We start from the raw sequence: 18,639 nt of genomic DNA on the forward strand, positions 1-18,639 counted from the left end.
GCTCCAGGAATGGCTTTCATCGTCTTCGACCCTAGTTCTACTTGGTCTCGGCCCCACTTTATCCTCGACCCCAGTTCTTCTCGGTCTCGTACCAATATACTTTCCAAGTGATGTAACCAAGTCTATGGAACTTTTGAAGGCGAAGAAACTGGAGAAAGGAATGGAATTTTAAACATTAGTTTGCCGAATACATTTTGTTCGGTGGTGGTTTCTCAACAAGTTCTCAGCTATATGTTTTTCATGGTCATTTGGCGGAATTACAAGTTTCAAAACTATATGGCCGAAGCTGGGGAAATTTTTGATACCTGTTGACAAATAAATTCCTGGACCATTCGGCTCCTCGGCCGATGCGAAGAAAATAAAGGTTCTACACCCAATTCTTCTTGGCCTCGGCCTCGGCCCACTTTACAAAACGATATGGCCGAATAAAAGAAAATATGGCCGAATACAATTCTTTGGCCGAATAAAAGAAAGTTCGGCCGAATACAATGGGATATATATATATATATATATAGGTTCACCCAATTCTTCTTGGCCTCGGCCTCGGCCCACTTTACAAAACTATTTGGTCGAATACAATTCTTCGGCCGAATAAAAGAAAGTTCGGCCGAACTATTGACCCCAAATTATTTTTCCTACCCCCTAATTCTTCTCGACCTTGGTTCATGATTGCTTATCACTTCTCTTCAACCATGAGTTGTTCTTTGGTCAAAAGAAGCCAGGATCATGTTCTCTCGGCTCAACACAGCAACAGGTTTCTCTCGGCCTGATAAGTAGGTGGTCGAGGTACTCCTGACTGGCTGGAAAGACTTAATTTCCTTAACCATTCGGCTTATGGGCCGAAGCTCAAGGAAACTGGGGGGCAATGTTTGGACCTAAATTTACGCTATCGGCCCATACAATCAAGGCCGTTAGATGAGTAAAGTTCTAGACCGTTGGATGATAAAGTGGTTGAGATAATTTTCAATTATTATTAAGGAATAATATTGTGGTTTTAATCATAATATTATCTCTTAATATATATTGGATTATCTAAGCCTAATATTGGCTATATCCAGCGGATTGTTTAAAGATAAATGATATCTAAAAGATAGGTTGTTGCTTACCTTGAGAAGTCTTTGACCTAGACTCTAGCTGTTGAGTTTGAATTAAAATCAAATTCTACACAAGTGAAGCCGCACCACACATCTGCTTCTATAAATACAAGGCCGCGAACACCATTCAAAAGGACCTCCAATTCAACTCAGCATACAATTGCCCTGCGCAAAACCTCTCAATCACCTTGAGATTTTTCCTTTTCTTTTTCCTGCCGACACACCTTCAGTTTGGATAAACAGCACTGTGGAAGCAACCGGCGAGCACCTTCAGTTTGGATAAACAGCACTGCTGCCGCAGGATCAGCCGACCAAGAGGCATCTTCAGTTTGGATAAACAGCACTGCGTCGAGGCCGGCCGATTATCTATCCAAGTCTCGGTCGAGGAAGGTTTTTGAACCTTTGTTGGCAGAGGTCACCTTACTAAGCTTTCTCGGCATAGTTAGGTGTTACGAATTACATTGCTCGGCGTACTGGTTGCCGAGTGGTTTTATGATTGGATACTCACAGGTGAGTTTCAGGGTTCGGCATTCCGACGGCCGAACTACGTTTACCATCAAGACATATATCACGTTCGAGTACCTGTGCCCATACACCTTGGTCTCGATTCGACGTGCTTATACTCTCACGAATATAATCACAGTGACCGAATCGGGCTCCGACGATTATTGAACTCCGCAGAATTGGCAGCCTTGTCTTCAGGCTGTAGAACTCAGAGACCGAGAGCGTTCCTTCCTCGGTCGCAATCGCAAGATACAGAAGTCAACGACGCGCTCCAAGCGATATCAACAAATTGTACTCCTCGGCCGAGCTCGGCCGACGAGTTGGCACGCCCCGCATTCAACCGAAGGACGTAGTTAGCTTACTAGTTGCTCGGCCTGCGCGCCACGTAGGTCTTGTAATTATTAGGGTCAACAATATCAAATAGAGATTTTACTGATATTTTATAGAGATCATCTTTAATGAAGATTAAGAAAATAAACATTTCTAATTATAAAATTTGTAATGTGAAAATAAGTTAGTCACAAGGGTGGACAAGGTGCACACCCATAGGAAGATGTAAGTATTTTCCTTAATTTGGCCGGAATGATCATTTAACACAAATAATATGTGGTTGGATTTCGTCCGGGAGTGGGAATAGAAATACCACCTCTACATCTGCATTTCAGGTCTTAACCAAATACTACATCTTAAAGGAGTGGTACGTGGCCTTGCTGTCCTAGTTGGATAACAACTACAATAACAAACTAATAACAAAGTTTTATCTTACTAAGTGTGATCGGTTGTTTGAAATTGTAGAACATTATTTCGCTCAGTTTTACACCAAGTTTTTCGTTAGCTCCAAATACTCTGTCTTTTCTTAAGGTCTTTTTCTAAGTCTTACTGGCTTTTCGTTTATCTCTTTTTCCCTGAGCGTCTGTTTCATAATCACATTGTCTAACCAGATCATTTATAAATTTTTGTTTCACATGTCTAAACCACTTTAATCGATTTTCATAGCCTCCCTCCTAAATTGATGTGGCCTTCTTCATAAATTAATACTTTTTGATAGATTTTCTTCTCACAAAGTGAAATCTTAATAGGAATTGCCAAGAAACTTTTTATCATAATCAATTGAGTCATGTTATATTAATTTAGAACTCATTTGGATGTGCTTTTAAAATGACTGAAAGCGTTTATGGTGAAAATATTTTTTGAACCAATCTTTAGTAAAAATGCAAGTAAATTCTAAAAAAAACACTTAAAGTGCTTCCTAGAAAAAGCACATAACTAGTGATTCTTGCAAAAAACACTTTAAGTGCTTTTGGAACCAAAAAACATTTTATCTAAAAACGCTTTCAGTTATTTTTAAAAAAATACTTAAAGTGCTTCCTAAAAAAAAGCACATAACTAGTGATTCTTGCAAAAAGCTTGCAAAAAAACATTTTAAGTGATTTTGGAACCAAAAAATATTTTCTCTAAAAACGCAGTTATTTTAAAAATACATCCAAATAAGTTCTTAATTTGACTTGGTTCTGCTTAATATGCAAATAGAAAGCCAAAAAAAAAAAAAAAAAAAAAATTAGAAAGACATGAAAAATTGGCCCATGAAAAAAGGCCAGAGAAAAATAAACAACTGTTACATTTTGGGCCAAGTTAAATTTGGGCATCGGTAGGCCCTTTCCAACGCACCGCTTGAGAGGCTGAGAGGGAGTCGCACGCTAATCTCCTTCTTCGTGTGTAAAACCTCAAATGGCCGTTGAAGCTCTCCCAATTAATTTTCCGTGACATTTTTGCAGAAAGATAAATTCGATGGCGGGTTCGGTTATGCTGCAAAGCCTGTGCTGCATAAGCGCACAATCCCCAAATTGTTACAAGAATCAATCCCTAGCTTTCACCCACTCTCAGTTCTTCTCCTCCAATTCATCTTTAAGGCTAAAGAAGCAGTCTTTGCTCTCAGCTATTCGGATTAAGAGGCAGAGGACTCAGAATCATCGCTTTGTTGTTCCTATTGCATTTGCTTCACAGTCCAACTTCTTCAACGGTTAGCTGCACTTCACTGCTTTTGTTCTTCTAATTTGTAGTATTGAATGGCATCCTGAACATTTTTATTTGGTGGGTTTGTCTAATTTTTTATGTTTCTGGATTGGGTTTTTTCTGTTTTTGGTATTTGGTTTCTGGATTCTGATAAATGATGTTATTGCAGCTGAATAGTAATGGTGAGTAGGAAGTAATGCGCATATGTATGCAGAAAGCATGTTCGTTTTCTGTTAGATAATGGAATTTCGTAGTCTCTAGATTTAGATTTGTGTATTAATTCCAGTGATTTTTGGTTAGGAGAGTGAAAGTGTACCTGACTGGCCCGAAAAACAATTGCGATGATTTCTGTCGTGCATGAAACATTGAGGTTATTGTAGAGGCAGTGAAGTTGTGACTAGAATGATAATTTTTGTGAATACTTGAATCTTCTTGCAGGAAGATTAAAGAATATAGACTTCAGTTGAGGGAACTGGCTAATCATGCATAACCCATGAAAGCCTAATATTTGGTGGGTGAAACACTGACTGATTACTGATTTGCAATGTGCAGTAAGTGTGATTTTCTTAGGGAAATTTTGGTTACATGACCTTTGTTCTTTTACGGTTCTAGGTTCATAAGAATAGATCCCCTTATTGTTATTTTTCCGTTTTCGTCAACGGGAAACTCTTATAGAGGATCCACTTCTAATTCCATGAAAAGTAGTCCAAGAAGGCATTTCTATGACGACCTTTAAATGCAGGCTAATTTTGAGTCGGGATTTTTAATTGTTAGGATAAGATATTAGGTTTGTGGTTGAGTTTTTGAGTTACATTATCACTTCGAGGACGTTATTTTGTTCTTTAAAACTTAAATTCACATCAAATTAACAATGTTGCTACCCCTCTGCATCACATGATTTACTTTTGTTGTTGTCCTGCTCATACAAGAGAGCAAATAGTTACTACCAGTTTTATGTTTACATTTGTGTTAACTACTGGTTAAATTATGTAAATAGCTCTGCAAACGGCATGGAAGGTTGGGCGAGATGGAGTTGAGGCAGGAACCAATCTCGTGCCGGTAATTCTGCGGAGTCTTACCCTTTCGAAGTTTTATTTGCATTTCAGTGCACAGTGTTTTTCTTGTTTTCAGTACAAATTGAAGATCGTTGATTTTCTGTTTTCATTTTGCTTTTGGGGTGCTAGAATTCAGTACCGAGAGCAGTTGCAAGGGTTTCCGTGACTATGGTGGCGTTCACTCTTTCACTATTTGTGCTCAAATCTTTCCTGTCTACAGCTTTCTTTGTGCTGGTATGTTGTCTATTTCTTTCCTCCTGCAAGAACAGTAGATTGCTTATTTTGCTACCTTAGAGCATCTCCAAAGGAGATGTCAAAAGGTCCACATCATAAATAACAGTAACAAAAAACAGCATTATAATCCTACATGGCATGACATGAAAAGGCAGCAGGAGGGGTTGCTGTCAAATTTGACAGCAGCTTCAAATAATTTTTAATTAACTACTAAATCTTTTTTATTAAATTTTTTGCCCTCTCTTGCTCTACCCATCGTCCTGTTGAAAAGCTCACGAACTGCAATCACAAAGAAAATCTTTGATTTTCCATCTATCACACATTATGTGGACGAATATCGACTAAAAATCATCGCTTTCGAAAACCCCCAAATTGAAAAACCCTAGTCTCCACCAAATGTGAATCTAGCACCTCCACAATGCGCCAATGCCCAATCCAACTCACAGAAGATGACTTACGCCAAAGACGAAGCGGGTGGAAGCAACAACGGCGATGGTGGAGGCGGATTTCATAGAGTGCAAGCAGAGCGTGACCTAGAATCCAATTGGGAACTCAATCTCGCACAAAAACTCGAAGAGTATCCGGGTGGAAGCAACGTTAGCAGTGGAGGTGGATTTCATAGAGTGCAACCAGAGTGTGACCTAGAATCCAATTGGGAAGTCGATCTCGCACAAAAACTTGAAGAGTTTTTGCTCAAGATTTGCTCTGGTGACATGCCCACTGAAGCAGGAGGCCATGTCGTTGTTATTTTTGCAGAAGGTGTTCCTTTTGCTTCAAACTACTATTTTTCTATTAATTTAATGTTTCTTTAAAATATAAAACAAATCTTCACCAATATATATATATATATATATATATATATATATATATAACAAAAATAAAGAAAAGAAAATAATGTAATAAAATAATAATTTAATTTGACATGTCGGGTGGAGAAAAAAAAAAAATTTTAATGTCAAAGTGCCACATAAACTATAAAATTTAAAATTTTTTTGTTTAAAATTTGACATCTTCTTTCGAGATGGTCTTACTGTAAAGAAGGCCTTTTTTGGGCATGCCCCCTAGAACTCCAATTTAGTCTCACTTTCCCTTCTGAAACAAAAAAATCGTCACTTTACACTCGGGAACTCAATATTCGCTCCACTTTGGTTGAAATTTGTCCTTTTCGTTAAATATGTTAATGTGGAAGGGCAATTTAGTAATTTTCTAGTAGGTGGTATTAGAGTTCCATTTTCTATGGTGACATGACAATAAAAAAATAAAAAAAATAAAAAAAATAAAAAAAAATAAAAATAAAAAATTGAAAACCCATCTCCTCCCCGTGCCCTCCCCACTCCCTCTTCCCTTTATTTATAATAATTACTTTCTGTTACTCTCTCTCTTCGATGGACAACGGCTGACGAGGGAGGGGTTAATACTGGTGTGGGTATGGGCCGTATGGCTTATGATGAGGGAGGTCGGGGAAGAGTGAGAGAGAGATGTGTTAGTTGTGATTTGTGTATTCAGTTCTTTGAGTTAAGCCTCATGGGTTGGTAGTATTAAAGGACATAGTCGGGATGAAAAGGTAGATAATTGGAAATTTGGAACCCACCTGATTTGAAACAATTGCTCTTGCTTTTGAATCTTTTTCATTGAGAATGGGACGCTTGGATTCACCAGATTGGGACCAGTTTTTCTTCCACGTAAGCAGATTTCGTCTCTTTTTAACAGAATAGAAGGAATCTAACCAAAGTAGAGCGAAAATTGAGTTTCAAGGTGCAAAGTGGCGATATTTTTGTTTGAGGGGGGAAGTGGGATAATGTTCGAGTTCCAAGGGGCATAAGAAAAAATAAGCCTTCAAAGAAATGAGATGCTATGTAGACAATATATTCATCGTCAATAAGAGAACATTATTCTTGTATGGATAGTCTTCGTATTTTAAGTACATATATCATATAACTGTATCGAAGTAAGCATTCAATGATAACAGGCTACGATGGGACTTGTATACTTTTTATTCATTGCTTTGAATAATGATGGAGGGCCGAGGAGAAGTGGAGGCACCACCTCGACACCAAAGGAGGACGGGATGGACGACAGTCTAGAAGAAGCCAGAAGAATCATGGAGAAGTACAAGTAACAGCCACATCACATGGGTGGAACAAGGGATTTGGTTTAAGCTTTTAGGAAAGGCCTAGCACAGCAAACCTGACTGTGAGGCGTCGCCCCTCTTCGAGAAGTGGTGCGGAAGTTAAATACTTGTATTCTTTGCAGAGCTCATGGAGATCTTATTAAACACAAAAGAATGGTCTTTCCCACAGAAGTTAGCATTGATGGATGGTAGGAAACTGTGATGGTGTATAGTTAGTGGCGGCACAAAATCTGCTTGCTTGTTTTTCACAACTTTTAAAAAGATGTTACGATAACATCAGACGACGACGTATAACATTCCTCTTTGCATTACAGATTTTGTGTTCGATTCTTCATTCTCCAGTTTGTATCATGTATTTATAATTCAACCACCATCAAATTGTACACCGCCACCAGCTTCTGCTCCTCCGCTATCTGAGTCTGCATCGGAGCCTCGATCTGATTTTGAGTCTCTGGGCACTGACTCGCATACACATTGGTTATCTTGTGATGTTAATTAAGAGCTTGATTGCTATTTTTATAGTTAATTAGTATATGAATTTGGACATTAATCCTACTCTTCCATGCTAATGACGCACCGCAAGCCTTCCCCCTTCAACATTAGGTCAAAAGCTCTGTTGATCTCCGAGAAAGGAAGTTGATGCGTTATAAACTTCTCTACTTCCAGTTTCTGTATCGAAAGTGATCAAGAAAACATTAGTTAAAATCCACAATCGAAGAACCGATCACTCGAGAAAGTATTGGAGATTTTTCGAATAAACTTAGGTTACCTTGTTCATGTACATGTCCACGAGAGAGGGAAGGTCGCTCCGAGGCTTGTAGTTGCCGAAAATTGTTCCTTTGAGGGTTCTTTCATCAAGTACTTTCATGGGGTTTGTCTTGAAGATTGCATCTTTGGTTGGCACTCCTACAAGCACCGCTACACCCCACCCCTGTTTCATTACCAATCCAAACATATATGTTTCTTGAGTTGAAAGTTATCGACCCTTAAATTGTAACTTCTGTTAATATAAAAATTAAGCATACATCATGAACACATTCGAAAGCGGAGATCATCGAATTAATGTTCCCGGTGCACTCTAAGCTTCTGTCAACTCCACCATCCGTCATCTCAGCGATAACCTGTCGATTGTAAAGATATGATAGAGGATTGAGTATAGTTGAACTATCTGTGAGGGGGTTTAAGTGTAAACTAAGAACGAGTCTTCACCTCCTGCACTGGCTTGTTATGGTCTTTCGGGTTCACAAACTCGTTTACTCCGAAGTTCTTGGCTAAACCAGGTAAACCAAAGTTTTCAGCAAGAATTGGTTTCTTATGTTTTGCCAATAGTTTTTAAACCATGGTAATTTAACGACGACAATGTATAAAATTTCAACTATACCTTGATCAAATCTATTGGGATTCAAGTCTACCCCAATAATCCTTGATGCCCCAGAAATCCTTGCACCTTCTGCAGCCTGAAAGAGAAACACTTATAATTCTAACCACCAAATGGGAAACAACGCTAAGTATTTGATCGAACTCTCGTTTCCTCCCCCTGCGGTCCTCTTTTTCTGTCCTTAGGACTGAATAAATCAAGAGAGAACCAAGCATCGATAAAATTAAAGGGAGGTGTGTAATGGGAGAAAACGGGAATGTAAAAATCATTTTGTTCCCAAAACTTACAGCGAGGCCAACAGCTCCAAGTCCAAAGATAGCAACTGAAGAACCCTTCTTTGGTTTTGCTACTTTCAGAGTGGCACCTAAGCCAGTCGACACACCACAACTGAGGATGCAGACTTTATCCAATGGTGCCTTTGGGTCGATCTTGGCAAGGCAGCCTTCGTGGATAACTGTGTACTCGCTAAACGTGGATGTGCCGAGAAAGTGATTAATCGGAGTCCCATTCTGCGAAAACCTTGCTTTCCCGTCACCAATCATGACTCCTCTATCGCAATTGATTCTCAGCAGCTCACACATGTTGCTTTCCTCAGACTTGCAATGTGGACAATCCCCACATTCCCCAGTGAAAACTGGAAGCACATGATCCCCTGGCTTGAGGTTCTTAACGCCTTCGCCAACACTCTCAATGACGCTGTCCCGAAAAATAAGCATTTGCATTCATAATTTGGACAAAAATATTGGGAAACATAAGAAAGAAAAAGAATCAAGACTGGAAAGCAACTAGACATAAATACCAACTTAACTTTTGGTAAGATTCACTTAAAAGCAACAACCTACCCAGCTGCTTCGTGTCCGAAAATCCTAGGGAACAATGGTGTCTGGCCCTGAATTCCCGGAAGCAAAACAAATAACAGAAGATTAATAAGTTAGAAAAAGTAAAATGAAAAGTTTGAGAGAAATATGCGTAAATAGGACCGTTTTAGTATCCTTCCAGTCCAAATTTTTATTGAAAGTTTGTAACCAGATTCTGTTTGCGTATATTTCTCGGTTAATCCATAAAATCATGTATACTTGGTTATATGGATTATGTATTTGCTGACCTTGGCTTCCCAGAAGTAGATGTCAGTGTGACAAAGAGAGGTGTATTTGATTTGGACCCTAACTTCATTGGCTTGCGGTGGACCAACCTCCACCTTCTCTATCACCAAAGGCTTCCCTGCTTCCCAAGCAACAGCCGCTGCAAAAACCACAACAGAAAATCCCATCTTTTAGATGATCACAAATTCGATCAAATCCGTACATATGTTCTTCGAAAGTAAGAAATTTTGCGCTGAACCTTTGCTGGTGATCGCACGGCCAGCATGAGCCGAAGTGCTGTAAAGTTCCGGTCTAAGGAACCGAGATTTTTGGTTATTTAGGAGCTTCAAGAAATGGTCATTGTGCACCAATGTTCTAAAACTCTTATGCATTTTGTGCATGGTGTGTAATTCACAGAGTGTTCTACTTAGAAAAAAAAAAAAAAAAAGAGATGAAAATGCCAATTGGCAAACAGGTGAAATATAATATCAAAGGTCGAGCAATTCTTTGCTTATTTTTGGGAGGATGTTGAGAAAAAATGGCCTCCAATAACTACTCCACGGGACTCTGTTAACTTATTCTTAGGAGAGAGAAGATGAGTCTCTCTCTCTCTAGAACACTTTGATGAATTAAGGCATCTTGAAAGTGAAACGTATTCCATTTGGACTGGAAGGTGGAGTGCTGGCAATGTATGGAATATATGAAAAGGGTGGAGTGTTGGTGAAGTATGAAATATATGAAAAAGATGGAGTGTTGGTGATGTATGTCATATAGGCCGAGTCCAACTTCCAATTGCTTTGATTTGAATTAACCGGAGGATACCTTATATATATTATATTAAAAATATATATTATTACATTAAAAAATAGACAATCAAACCGATTAAAAAAACTTGTAATGAGTCTATATACGTTTTTTTCTCTCATCTCCTCCTCATATGATAAGTCAAAAAACGACAGAGATAGATAGAAAGTGGTATACACCCTTTGCATCATGAGTGAAGGGTTCCCTATGCAGTTATTTCATGATATCATTTTTCTTTCGAAATTTGTGTTGTTGCTCGAAACAATTCAGGCTTGCACCGTGTTCTGCGGCTCATGAATGAGCCAAGCCAAGCCTAGTTCGGCTCAATTAATAAACAAACCAAGCTTGAGCATTGGTGGTATGTTTGGCTCGTAAACCTCATGAGCAACTCAAAAATAAATTACGACATAACTCGAAGTAGACTTGAATTCGGCTCGGTCGAATATATATATTCTCAATTCTAATTCAATTTGTTATAAGAATAATGATAGTTATTTTTTTCGTATTTCTTGTATAATACTTAGAAGAAAACGGGGATACGAAAATCACTTTGTTTCCGAAACTTACAGCTGAGGCCAACAGCCCCAAGTCCAAAGACAGCCTACCCAGGCGGCCATGTTTTCAGAGTGTGCTAAAGTTCTGGACCTTGTATGCATGCTTTCCTTGTATGAGCACCGAGCACGTAGGGCTTATTGAGAAAAAATAGCATCCGGTCACCTCTCCAAAGGAGTCTCTATTTTGATCCCAGACCCTCCGGTTCTCTGGAATGTCGAACGAGCACCGTCACCAGAGGTCCGTTAGTGCTCTCTATAGACCCTGCTTTGTTTTATCAAAGATCTGTCATCTGTGATGGTTTACACGGGTGACCGGATAGGCGGAATTAAGAATTTCCACCGACTTCAGGTCCTGTTTGTCAAATGGCCTGTGATGATCAAATCAGGTAGTCGTTGGCTGCGGACCGCAGTAATACATATTTGTTTTCTTATATGTGTGATAAGGGTACTTCATTTTCGAAAGGTGAAGATGAATTTATCATTGCAGGAAATGTTGAGACTTGCACATGAGTTACTCTTTTACGAAAAAAACGTGTCGATAAGTACTCATTTGAACCCAACTTGACATAACATTGGTAGATTAAACATAGAAGATCGCTTAAGCAGTGTAACACTGCATACTTTGGGCAACACTAAAGTTGTTCCATCGAAGTTGGAAACTTGTTGAAGTTTGTTTATGAACTGATAGCTACTCTTCCATGCTAACGATGCACCGCAAGCCTTCTCCCTTTGTCATGTAATCAAAGGCTTTATTGATTTCTGAGAAAGGCACCCGATGCGTTATAAACTTCTCTACTTCCAATTTCTGTTCAGAAAAGTGAAAAGGAAAGGCTTCATTCATTAGAATCTGCAATAAAGGAATTGAATGCTTGATAGAGTGGATGAAATCTTAGACAAAAACTATGTTACCTTGTTCATGTACATTTCCACAACCGAAGGAAGGTCTGTCCGAGGTTTGTAGTTCCCGAAAAAAGTTCCCTTAAGCGTCCTTTCATTAAGCACATTAATGGGCTTAGTCATGAAGACTGCATCCTTGTTCGGTACTCCAACAAGCACAGCCACACCCCAACCCTGCAATACCAATTGAAAGGATGTAAGCTGATAACTGTAGCCGCAGGTCAGGGTAGAATGTAGATAGGCAAGCATTAAAAGATGAACTAGCACACACATATTCTACATTGAACGGGAGACTGGTGACTCTGTGAACATGATGAATAAATTACCGATTCAACCTAACTGAAGCAATCAAAATGTAACTGCTGTAACCAGAAAACATACATCATGAACACATTCAAAAGCCGAGATCATGGCATTAATATTGCCGGTGCACTCTATGCTCCTGTCAGCTCCACCATTGGTCATCTCAGCAATAACCTGTTGATTTTGTAGATCAAATTACTAAATTAGAAGGTTGTACACAACTTAACGATCTATGTTGATATATGGAGTAACATCTACTAAGAACAACAAATGAGTTTTCACCTCCTGGACTGGTTTGTCATGGTCCTTTGGATTCACAAACTCATTCACTCCAAATTTCTTGGCTAAAACCAGGGAAAGAAAGTTTTAAGCAAGAATCTGTTTCTATGTTTTTCCAGTAAAATACCTGCTAAACCATGGCAAATGACAGTGGACAAAAATTATAATACCTTCCTCAAACCTCTTGGGATTCCTGTCAACCCCAATAATCCGTGATGCCCCAGAAATTCTTGCACCTTCAGCAGCCTAGACAAAGCCTATATCAGTAAATACAGAAAAAAGAAAAAATGCAATATATTAAAGTATTTGGATCAACAGAGTTTGTCCGAGACATACAGCCAGCCCAACAGCCCCAAGTCCAAAGATAGCAACTGAAGATCCCTTTTTCGGTTTTGCTACATTCAGAGTGGCACCCAAACCTGATGTTGGAAAAGAAAATATTCAGCATTTCATCAGCTTTGGATGCATAAATCAAGACCGTAATGTTTTGAGTAGAACACCAAACCTGTCGAGATGCCACAGCTGAGGATGCAAACTATATCCAAAGGAGCCAGGGGATTGATCTTGGCAAGGCAGCCGGAATGAATAACAGTGTATTCACTGAAGGTGGATGTGCCGAGGAAGTGATTAATCGGAGTCCCATTTATAGAAAACCTCGTTTTCCCATCACTTAGCATGACCCCTCTGTCTGTATTTATTCTTAACAGGTCACACATGTTGCTTTCCTCAGACTTGCAATGCGCACAGTCCCCACACTCCCCGGTGAAAACAGGTAGCACATGATCACCAACCTCGAGGCCTTCAACGCCTTCCCCAACACTCTCAACGATTCTGTCAAAACAATAAGCATTCGTAGGTCATAACCTGGACTAAAACCAGAATTGCAATCAGACACCTCTCAAACTGGTATGGGACTCAATATTTGGTGAAAGTTAGAAGTTAAAACATAAGGTTGACTTAATAAACAACGTACCCAGATGCTTCATGGCCGAAAATTCGAGGGAACAAAGGTGTCTGGCCCTGAATCCCAGAAGAAAAATATAACCCAAATAAGTAAATGTAATAATAAACATATAAACCGGACGATAAGCCACATTCCATAGGAGAACAATTACACGCCAATTGTTCAGTTTCGAGTACGACTGCATTTCGTGGTTAAAATTCACACATGTTCCACAAATTTGTTGTCGAAGTTCATATATGCTAAAGAACTAATGATCCTCTAGCTTTTCTAGCACGAACGGCATTTGCAATCAACTTAAAGAAAGAGATGGCAAAATTGGCCGGAAAACTCTACTCGTAGTTTACAAATCTACAAATTTCAAATCGTAATCATATAAAATCATATATGCGTGTGTGTGTGTGTGTGTGTGTGTGTGTGTGTATTGCTACTGACCTTGGCTTCCCAGAAGTAGAGATCAGTGTGGCAAAGTGAAGTATATTTGATCTTGATCCTAACTTCCATGGCCTGAGGTGGAGCAACCTCCACCCTCTCCATCACCAACGGCTTCCCTGCCTCCCATGCAACCGCCGCTGCAAAATCCACAACACAAAACTCCCATCATTTACCAGAATCATATAATTCCGATCAAACTAAGAAACCCATTTAAAAAAAGATTCAAATTTGCACTGGTACCTGTGCAGGGGATCACAAGGCCGGCTGTAGACGACATGTAGTAAAGATTTGGGGTTAAAGAAGTGAGATTCAGTTGATTTGTTAGAACTCAGAGGATGGTTTTAGCAATGGGATTATCCACTTCCACTGTAAATACGAAGTAAAGTTGTAAGCTTTGTTTTGGTTTCAAGTGTACGTGTAATGCGTCCACGGTACAAGTGGCTTACGAACTCAAAAACCAGAGGAGAAATACCACTTGGCAACCACAGATATTTTTTACCGGTCAAATGGCAACCATAGATCTGGACTAGTAGTAAATATCATGAATAATGTTAGAGAGACTAGTTTAAAGTAATAATTTAATCATTAATAATCACGTTAGATGATTTACAAAATATCATTTAAATAGATGATCTTTCTAGTATTATTCTACTGATGAGTCATGAAATTTGTTTAATACTAGCAATAGTGAGAAGTGAAATTAATTCTTCATTTTTAGATTTTATTAATTGGGGACGGTAAGTGCATACGCAAAGTCCCCTCGTCCTCACGGCACGTAAGGGTTTCGAGTCTAGGGTTTGTGGGCGGCGGCTACTACGAATCGGTGTGTGGCAACGGTCCTTTCTCTTTTCAGTGACAGGATGGATCGGTTTCTTCGGCTCTTCAACTCAAGATTGCAGTTGTCGGAGTCTAAGAATCTGGAGGTGGTGATCAGCAACACGACGACGGAGAGGCTTAGGGTTTCAAAATTCTTCTTGGTTGGTAAGGTTCTCTCCCATAAGTATTTGAGGCCAAATATTGTTATAGGGGTAATTAAGGATTTATGGCGTCCTAAGGTAAGTGTGGAGGCCACGGCGATCGGTGATAATTGCATCCTCTTTAGCTTTAATTTTGAGTTGTTCTGAAGGATAGTCTGTGGTTCTTCAGTAAATCCTTGTTGTTATTGGCGGAAGTTAATAAGTTCTAGGTTTCGGTTGACGTTCCACTGCGGGAGCAATGTTTTTAGGTCCGTATTCATGAGGGAGGTTATTAGAGTAGTCTTGGGTCGGTGCATGAAGGTCGATTGCAATAATGATTTCTATTTTGGCAAATACATGCACATTAGGGTTGCCATTGATGTGTTTAAACCTCTCTGATGGGGTGTGCAATTGAGGTTGCCTTCATCGGAGGGCGGGGAGCTTATTAGAGTTCTGGTGCAATACGAGCGTCTCCCGACGTACCGTTTCCTATGTGGGTTGCTTGATCATAAGTGTAATCAATGCCATCTCTTTAAAGGTTGAGTATGGATGATACATGTGTACCATATGGCAAGTAGATGCAGGTAGGTAATCCCACGTTGGGATCGGTGCTTGGAAAGCCTGGGTCTTGAGCAATGATGGAGAATGGAGGATGGAGGCGCCGAGGTTTTCCCCAGGGTTGGGCCACGATGTTGACACTGAAGTGGTTTAAGGGGCTGGGGTTCATTCAGAACAGGCGGTGGTTGATGGGGAGGCGAATCTGGGGGTGGGTTCGAATGTCTCAAAATGAGGTGGTGTAGGTAGGCCTGACAATTCCTGACACAACCTGATAACCCGACACGAAATTAATAGGTGTTCGGGTCTACACGATAAGGAATCAGGTCGTTATTGAGTAACCTGATAAGCACCTAAGATAATAGGTTGGTTCAGGTATACACATGAGAAACACGATACACAATAAGCAAAATATTAATTTTATAATTTTATAACCTTAAAAAAAATTACTATAATAATTATATATATTAATTTAACAATTTTATACCCCTAAAAACTATAATAATTATATATATAATTAATTTTAAAAAATTGGTGACCATTGGATTGGCTGAGATTTAATCTCAGCCGTCCATTGTGCATTAGGTTGGAGGCTAATGTATTTTTATATGGTATAGTACTATTGTTTTATTTCTTTTCATAATTATTTTGGTAAACTTCTCATAATTTGAATGGTTTTTAATGTTTGGTTTTTCCATACTTAGTTTATGTGGAAGAGAGTTCTGACGTGGAAAACCTTACTGAAAACATCATCAACATAAGTCTTGAAGGCAATAAATCAAGCCAAAGTTCCAATACAATTTTCTCATGATGATCGATGAAAATTGAGGATTTTGTAAAAGGAATAACATCTAAGCTTTGAGTTCCATTCACAAGGTTTAAACTTTTGAGAAAGGCTTCACAACCTTGAAAACAAAAACTCTTTCATTTTGCATATCTTTGCACATTTAATATTTTGTAATAGACTAATAGTGTATGGATGTTTTTTTATTAGGCTCTTATTTTCGAGTGTAGATGTACTGCTTAAACGACAAATGTGTTTTAATGTTTTGAAGTAATATTTATGTGGCAATATGTGGTATGTGCAAATTTAAGAAAAAAAATATTTTTTTCTTAACGGGTCATAATGGGTCGGGTCACTTTACATGTTGGGTAAAGTGACCCAACCTGTTAAGGACCCATTACAATATAGGCTATTACTGGCGAAGCAAAAACCGACAAGAAACCCAATTTCTGTCGGAAATTTGGCAAAAATCCGACATAAAACAATGTAATGTCGGATTAGAATAGCGACACTAATGCTAGCGTCACGAAAGGCCTTCAGTGTCGGTTTGTTCGCTTAATCCGCCACTACGCAGTGTCGATTAAAAGCGACACTGACATTAACGTTGGTTTAAAGCGATCTATACTTGAACATTACGTCGGTTTAAAGCGCGTTCATTAGCAATTTAATTATAATATATCCACCCTACTGTCGGTTTTAACCGACATTGTGATAAAATTAAATAAATAAAATATACCTAAACCAATGTCAGATAATAATTAAATAAATAAAATATTCATCGGAGTTCATCGGAACTCACTCGCTTTTTGGGAGCTCACTCGCTTCGGAGCATCGGAACTCCAAAGTTAAGCAAGTTCGCGCGAAAGCAATCCTAGGATAGGTGATCCACTGAGAAATTCTTGTGTGAGTTCTAGAAACAAAACCGTGAGGGTGTGGTATGGGCCCAAAGCGGACAATATCGTGTTACGGTAGAGTTGGGTCCGGGGCCCGGGCCAGGATGTGACAATTTGATATCAGAGTTAATCTGTGGCCGGAAGTGTGCCAACGAGGACGTTGAGCCCCTAAGAGATGGATTGTAATATCCCACATTGCCCATGGGCGTGGATCCTGCAAGGCTTATATGTATATTCTCATCTCTGCCTAGCACGAGACCTTTTGGGAGCTCACTGCTTCGGATTTCATCGAAACTCCAAAGTTAAGTGAGTTCGCGCGAGAGCAATCCCAGGATGGGTGACCCACTGGGAAGTTCTCGTGTGAGTTCCCAGAAACAAAACTGTGAGGGTGTGGTAGGGGTCCAAAGCGGACAATATCGTGCTACGGTGAAGTCGGGCAGGGTGAAGTCGGGCGGGGATGTGACAGATTTTAAAGGATTTTAATGGACTTTATAATTGGAAGATTTGTATGGATTTATATTATAGATTCTTATGGATTTGTATGAACTTTTTTCATGGATTTCTTAGGATTTTTATTTGATTTCTGCAACATAAAATAAATTTATTTCTCAGTACACAATCTAAAACGTATATGATATCAAAATACAAATCAATACAATATATTTTTACTTTTCTCATTTGAATTATAGTTTTTTTAAGAAAATTTTAACAAACCAAAACATAAATCATTGATGGTTTCAGATGACATCTAGGTCAAGCTAATTCCAACTAATCGAACCCAACCCAAGCATACAAAATTAATAAATCTTTGCTCCAGTAGCTAACAACTCCAAGTACAAGACAAAAATACTATTGAATCCTAAAGCTCATCTCTTTGTTGTTGTAGCTTCCAAAACTGAAAAACTCGCAACCCAATTCACCATTTTTCACTTCAGCACCCAAGTTACTCAAAACCCCAACATCCCATACTCCAATCCCTACAACACCTCCATTTTCCCACAGTTTCCGACATTTTCTAGGCTACCAAACAGAGTTAAAACAAACAACTAAACAAATAGCTATAAAAAGGGTTGAGAAGAATAATATAGACATAGCAGAATAGGGAATGGATATTTTGTGGGGGCTGAATTTGGGGTGAGATTTTGGATTTGGTGGATATATTTTTAAGAAATAAAGGAACTTTGTATGTCGTCTTCTTATCTTGAGAGATGGTTTGTCTTCTTCTTCTTTTGACAGATGGTTTGTCTTCTTCTCCAAAGAGAAGAAAAGAAATCCTAGAGGTGGATGTTAGATTGTTTAAGGTGTTTGGTATTTATATCACCCACTCTCAAATCCATCAAAATCCCTAATTCATTAAAATCCAAGCAAATTTTTGATATTTTCACTATACTTGGATTTTTGTGGACTTTTTAAAAATGAATTTTAACGAAAAGTTTCCGATACTATACATCTTAACGAAAAATCTCATTTTTATACTAAAAAGTAAATCCTAATACTATTCATTTTACTCTTTATTTTGTTCTTATCGTTAAAATTCAAAGTTTTCAAGTCATTTTCATTAGTTTTCATTTTTTAAAATCCTAATTGACTACTCATGGATTTGGATGTATTCTTTCAAATCCTAATTTGATTACACCATAATTTCAAAATCTTTTAAAATCTAATTAACACCTAGGTTTTAAAGTTCATTAAAATACTATCAAGTACTATCAAATCCTAGTACTGTA

At 38.7% G+C, this 18,639-nt stretch overlaps 3 protein-coding genes across 4 annotated transcripts; 1 reads left to right on the forward strand and 2 right to left on the reverse strand.

Annotated features, from left to right (window-relative positions):
- Positions 1–3,279: 3,279 nt before the first annotated feature.
- LOC137725718 (uncharacterized) lies at positions 3,280–7,019 on the forward strand. 2 transcript variants are annotated; one of them, XR_011067540.1, is made up of 4 exons: positions 3,280–3,618; positions 4,050–4,670; positions 4,796–4,900; positions 6,870–7,007. XR_011067540.1 is itself a non-coding variant. In XM_068464486.1 (4 exons), the coding sequence occupies exons 1-4, from the start codon at positions 3,387–3,389 to the stop codon at positions 7,017–7,019; spliced, it is 549 nt and encodes a 182-aa protein (XP_068320587.1). In that variant the 5' UTR covers positions 3,280–3,386. The 2 variants fall into 2 exon arrangements, 1 of the variants encoding a protein (XP_068320587.1); XM_068464486.1 differs by having other exon boundaries at positions 4,609–4,670; positions 6,870–7,019.
- A 550-nt stretch (positions 7,020–7,569) lies between these two features.
- Positions 7,570–9,892, reverse strand: LOC137725719 (alcohol dehydrogenase 1-like). Its single transcript, XM_068464487.1, has 9 exons — positions 9,751–9,892; positions 9,515–9,651; positions 9,252–9,298; positions 8,697–9,105; positions 8,413–8,488; positions 8,241–8,302; positions 8,057–8,152; positions 7,801–7,962; positions 7,570–7,700 (listed from the first exon to the last, which is right to left on the reverse strand). The coding sequence occupies exons 1-9, from the start codon at positions 9,890–9,892 to the stop codon at positions 7,584–7,586; spliced, it is 1,248 nt and encodes a 415-aa protein (XP_068320588.1). The 3' UTR covers positions 7,570–7,583.
- Positions 9,893–11,308: 1,416 nt separating this feature from the next.
- On the reverse strand, positions 11,309–14,161 carry LOC137724541 (alcohol dehydrogenase-like). Its single transcript, XM_068463303.1, has 10 exons — positions 13,965–14,161; positions 13,725–13,861; positions 13,302–13,348; positions 12,834–13,159; positions 12,665–12,747; positions 12,499–12,574; positions 12,332–12,393; positions 12,128–12,223; positions 11,759–11,920; positions 11,309–11,654 (listed from the first exon to the last, which is right to left on the reverse strand). Exons 1-10 carry the CDS (start codon positions 13,999–14,001, stop codon positions 11,538–11,540), a joined length of 1,143 nt encoding a protein of 380 aa, XP_068319404.1. The 5' UTR covers positions 14,002–14,161; the 3' UTR covers positions 11,309–11,537.
- Between the last annotated feature and the right edge of the window lie 4,478 nt (positions 14,162–18,639).

This window comes from Pyrus communis, chromosome 2, assembly GCF_963583255.1.
Source record: "Pyrus communis chromosome 2, drPyrComm1.1, whole genome shotgun sequence".
Taxonomy (NCBI): Eukaryota; Viridiplantae; Streptophyta; class Magnoliopsida; order Rosales; family Rosaceae; genus Pyrus; species Pyrus communis.

What these genes read in the sequence shown, in the direction of transcription:
- LOC137724541 (XM_068463303.1), bottom strand. Translation starts at nt 14,001, where the DNA reads ATGTCGTCTACAGCCGGCCTTGTGATCCCCTGCACAG. An exon ending in TCCCAAGAGGTTTGAGGAAG is followed by an intron (nt 12,394 to 12,498) that starts GTATTATAATTT and finishes CCCTGGTTTTAG; the next exon opens with CCAAGAAATTTGGAGTGAAT. An exon ending in ATGACAAACCAGTCCAGGAG is followed by an intron (nt 12,224 to 12,331) that starts GTGAAAACTCAT and finishes CAAAATCAACAG; the next exon opens with GTTATTGCTGAGATGACCAA.
- LOC137725719 (XM_068464487.1), bottom strand. Translation starts at nt 9,892, where the DNA reads ATGCACAAAATGCATAAGAGTTTTAGAACATTGGTGCACAATGACCAT. An exon ending in TTGGAGCTGTTGGCCTCGCT is followed by an intron (nt 8,489 to 8,696) that starts GTAAGTTTTGGG and finishes TTTCTCTTTCAG; the next exon opens with GCTGCAGAAGGTGCAAGGAT. An exon ending in TGGACATGTACATGAACAAG is followed by an intron (nt 7,701 to 7,800) that starts GTAACCTAAGTT and finishes CTTTCGATACAG; the next exon opens with AAACTGGAAGTAGAGAAGTT.
- LOC137725718 (XM_068464486.1), top strand. Translation starts at nt 3,387, where the DNA reads ATGGCGGGTTCGGTTATGCTGCAAAGCCTGTGCTGCATAAGCGCACAA. An exon ending in ACAGTCCAACTTCTTCAACG is followed by an intron (nt 3,619 to 4,608) that starts GTTAGCTGCACT and finishes TTATGTAAATAG; the next exon opens with CTCTGCAAACGGCATGGAAG. An exon ending in CTACAGCTTTCTTTGTGCTG is followed by an intron (nt 4,901 to 6,869) that starts GTATGTTGTCTA and finishes CAATGATAACAG; the next exon opens with GCTACGATGGGACTTGTATA.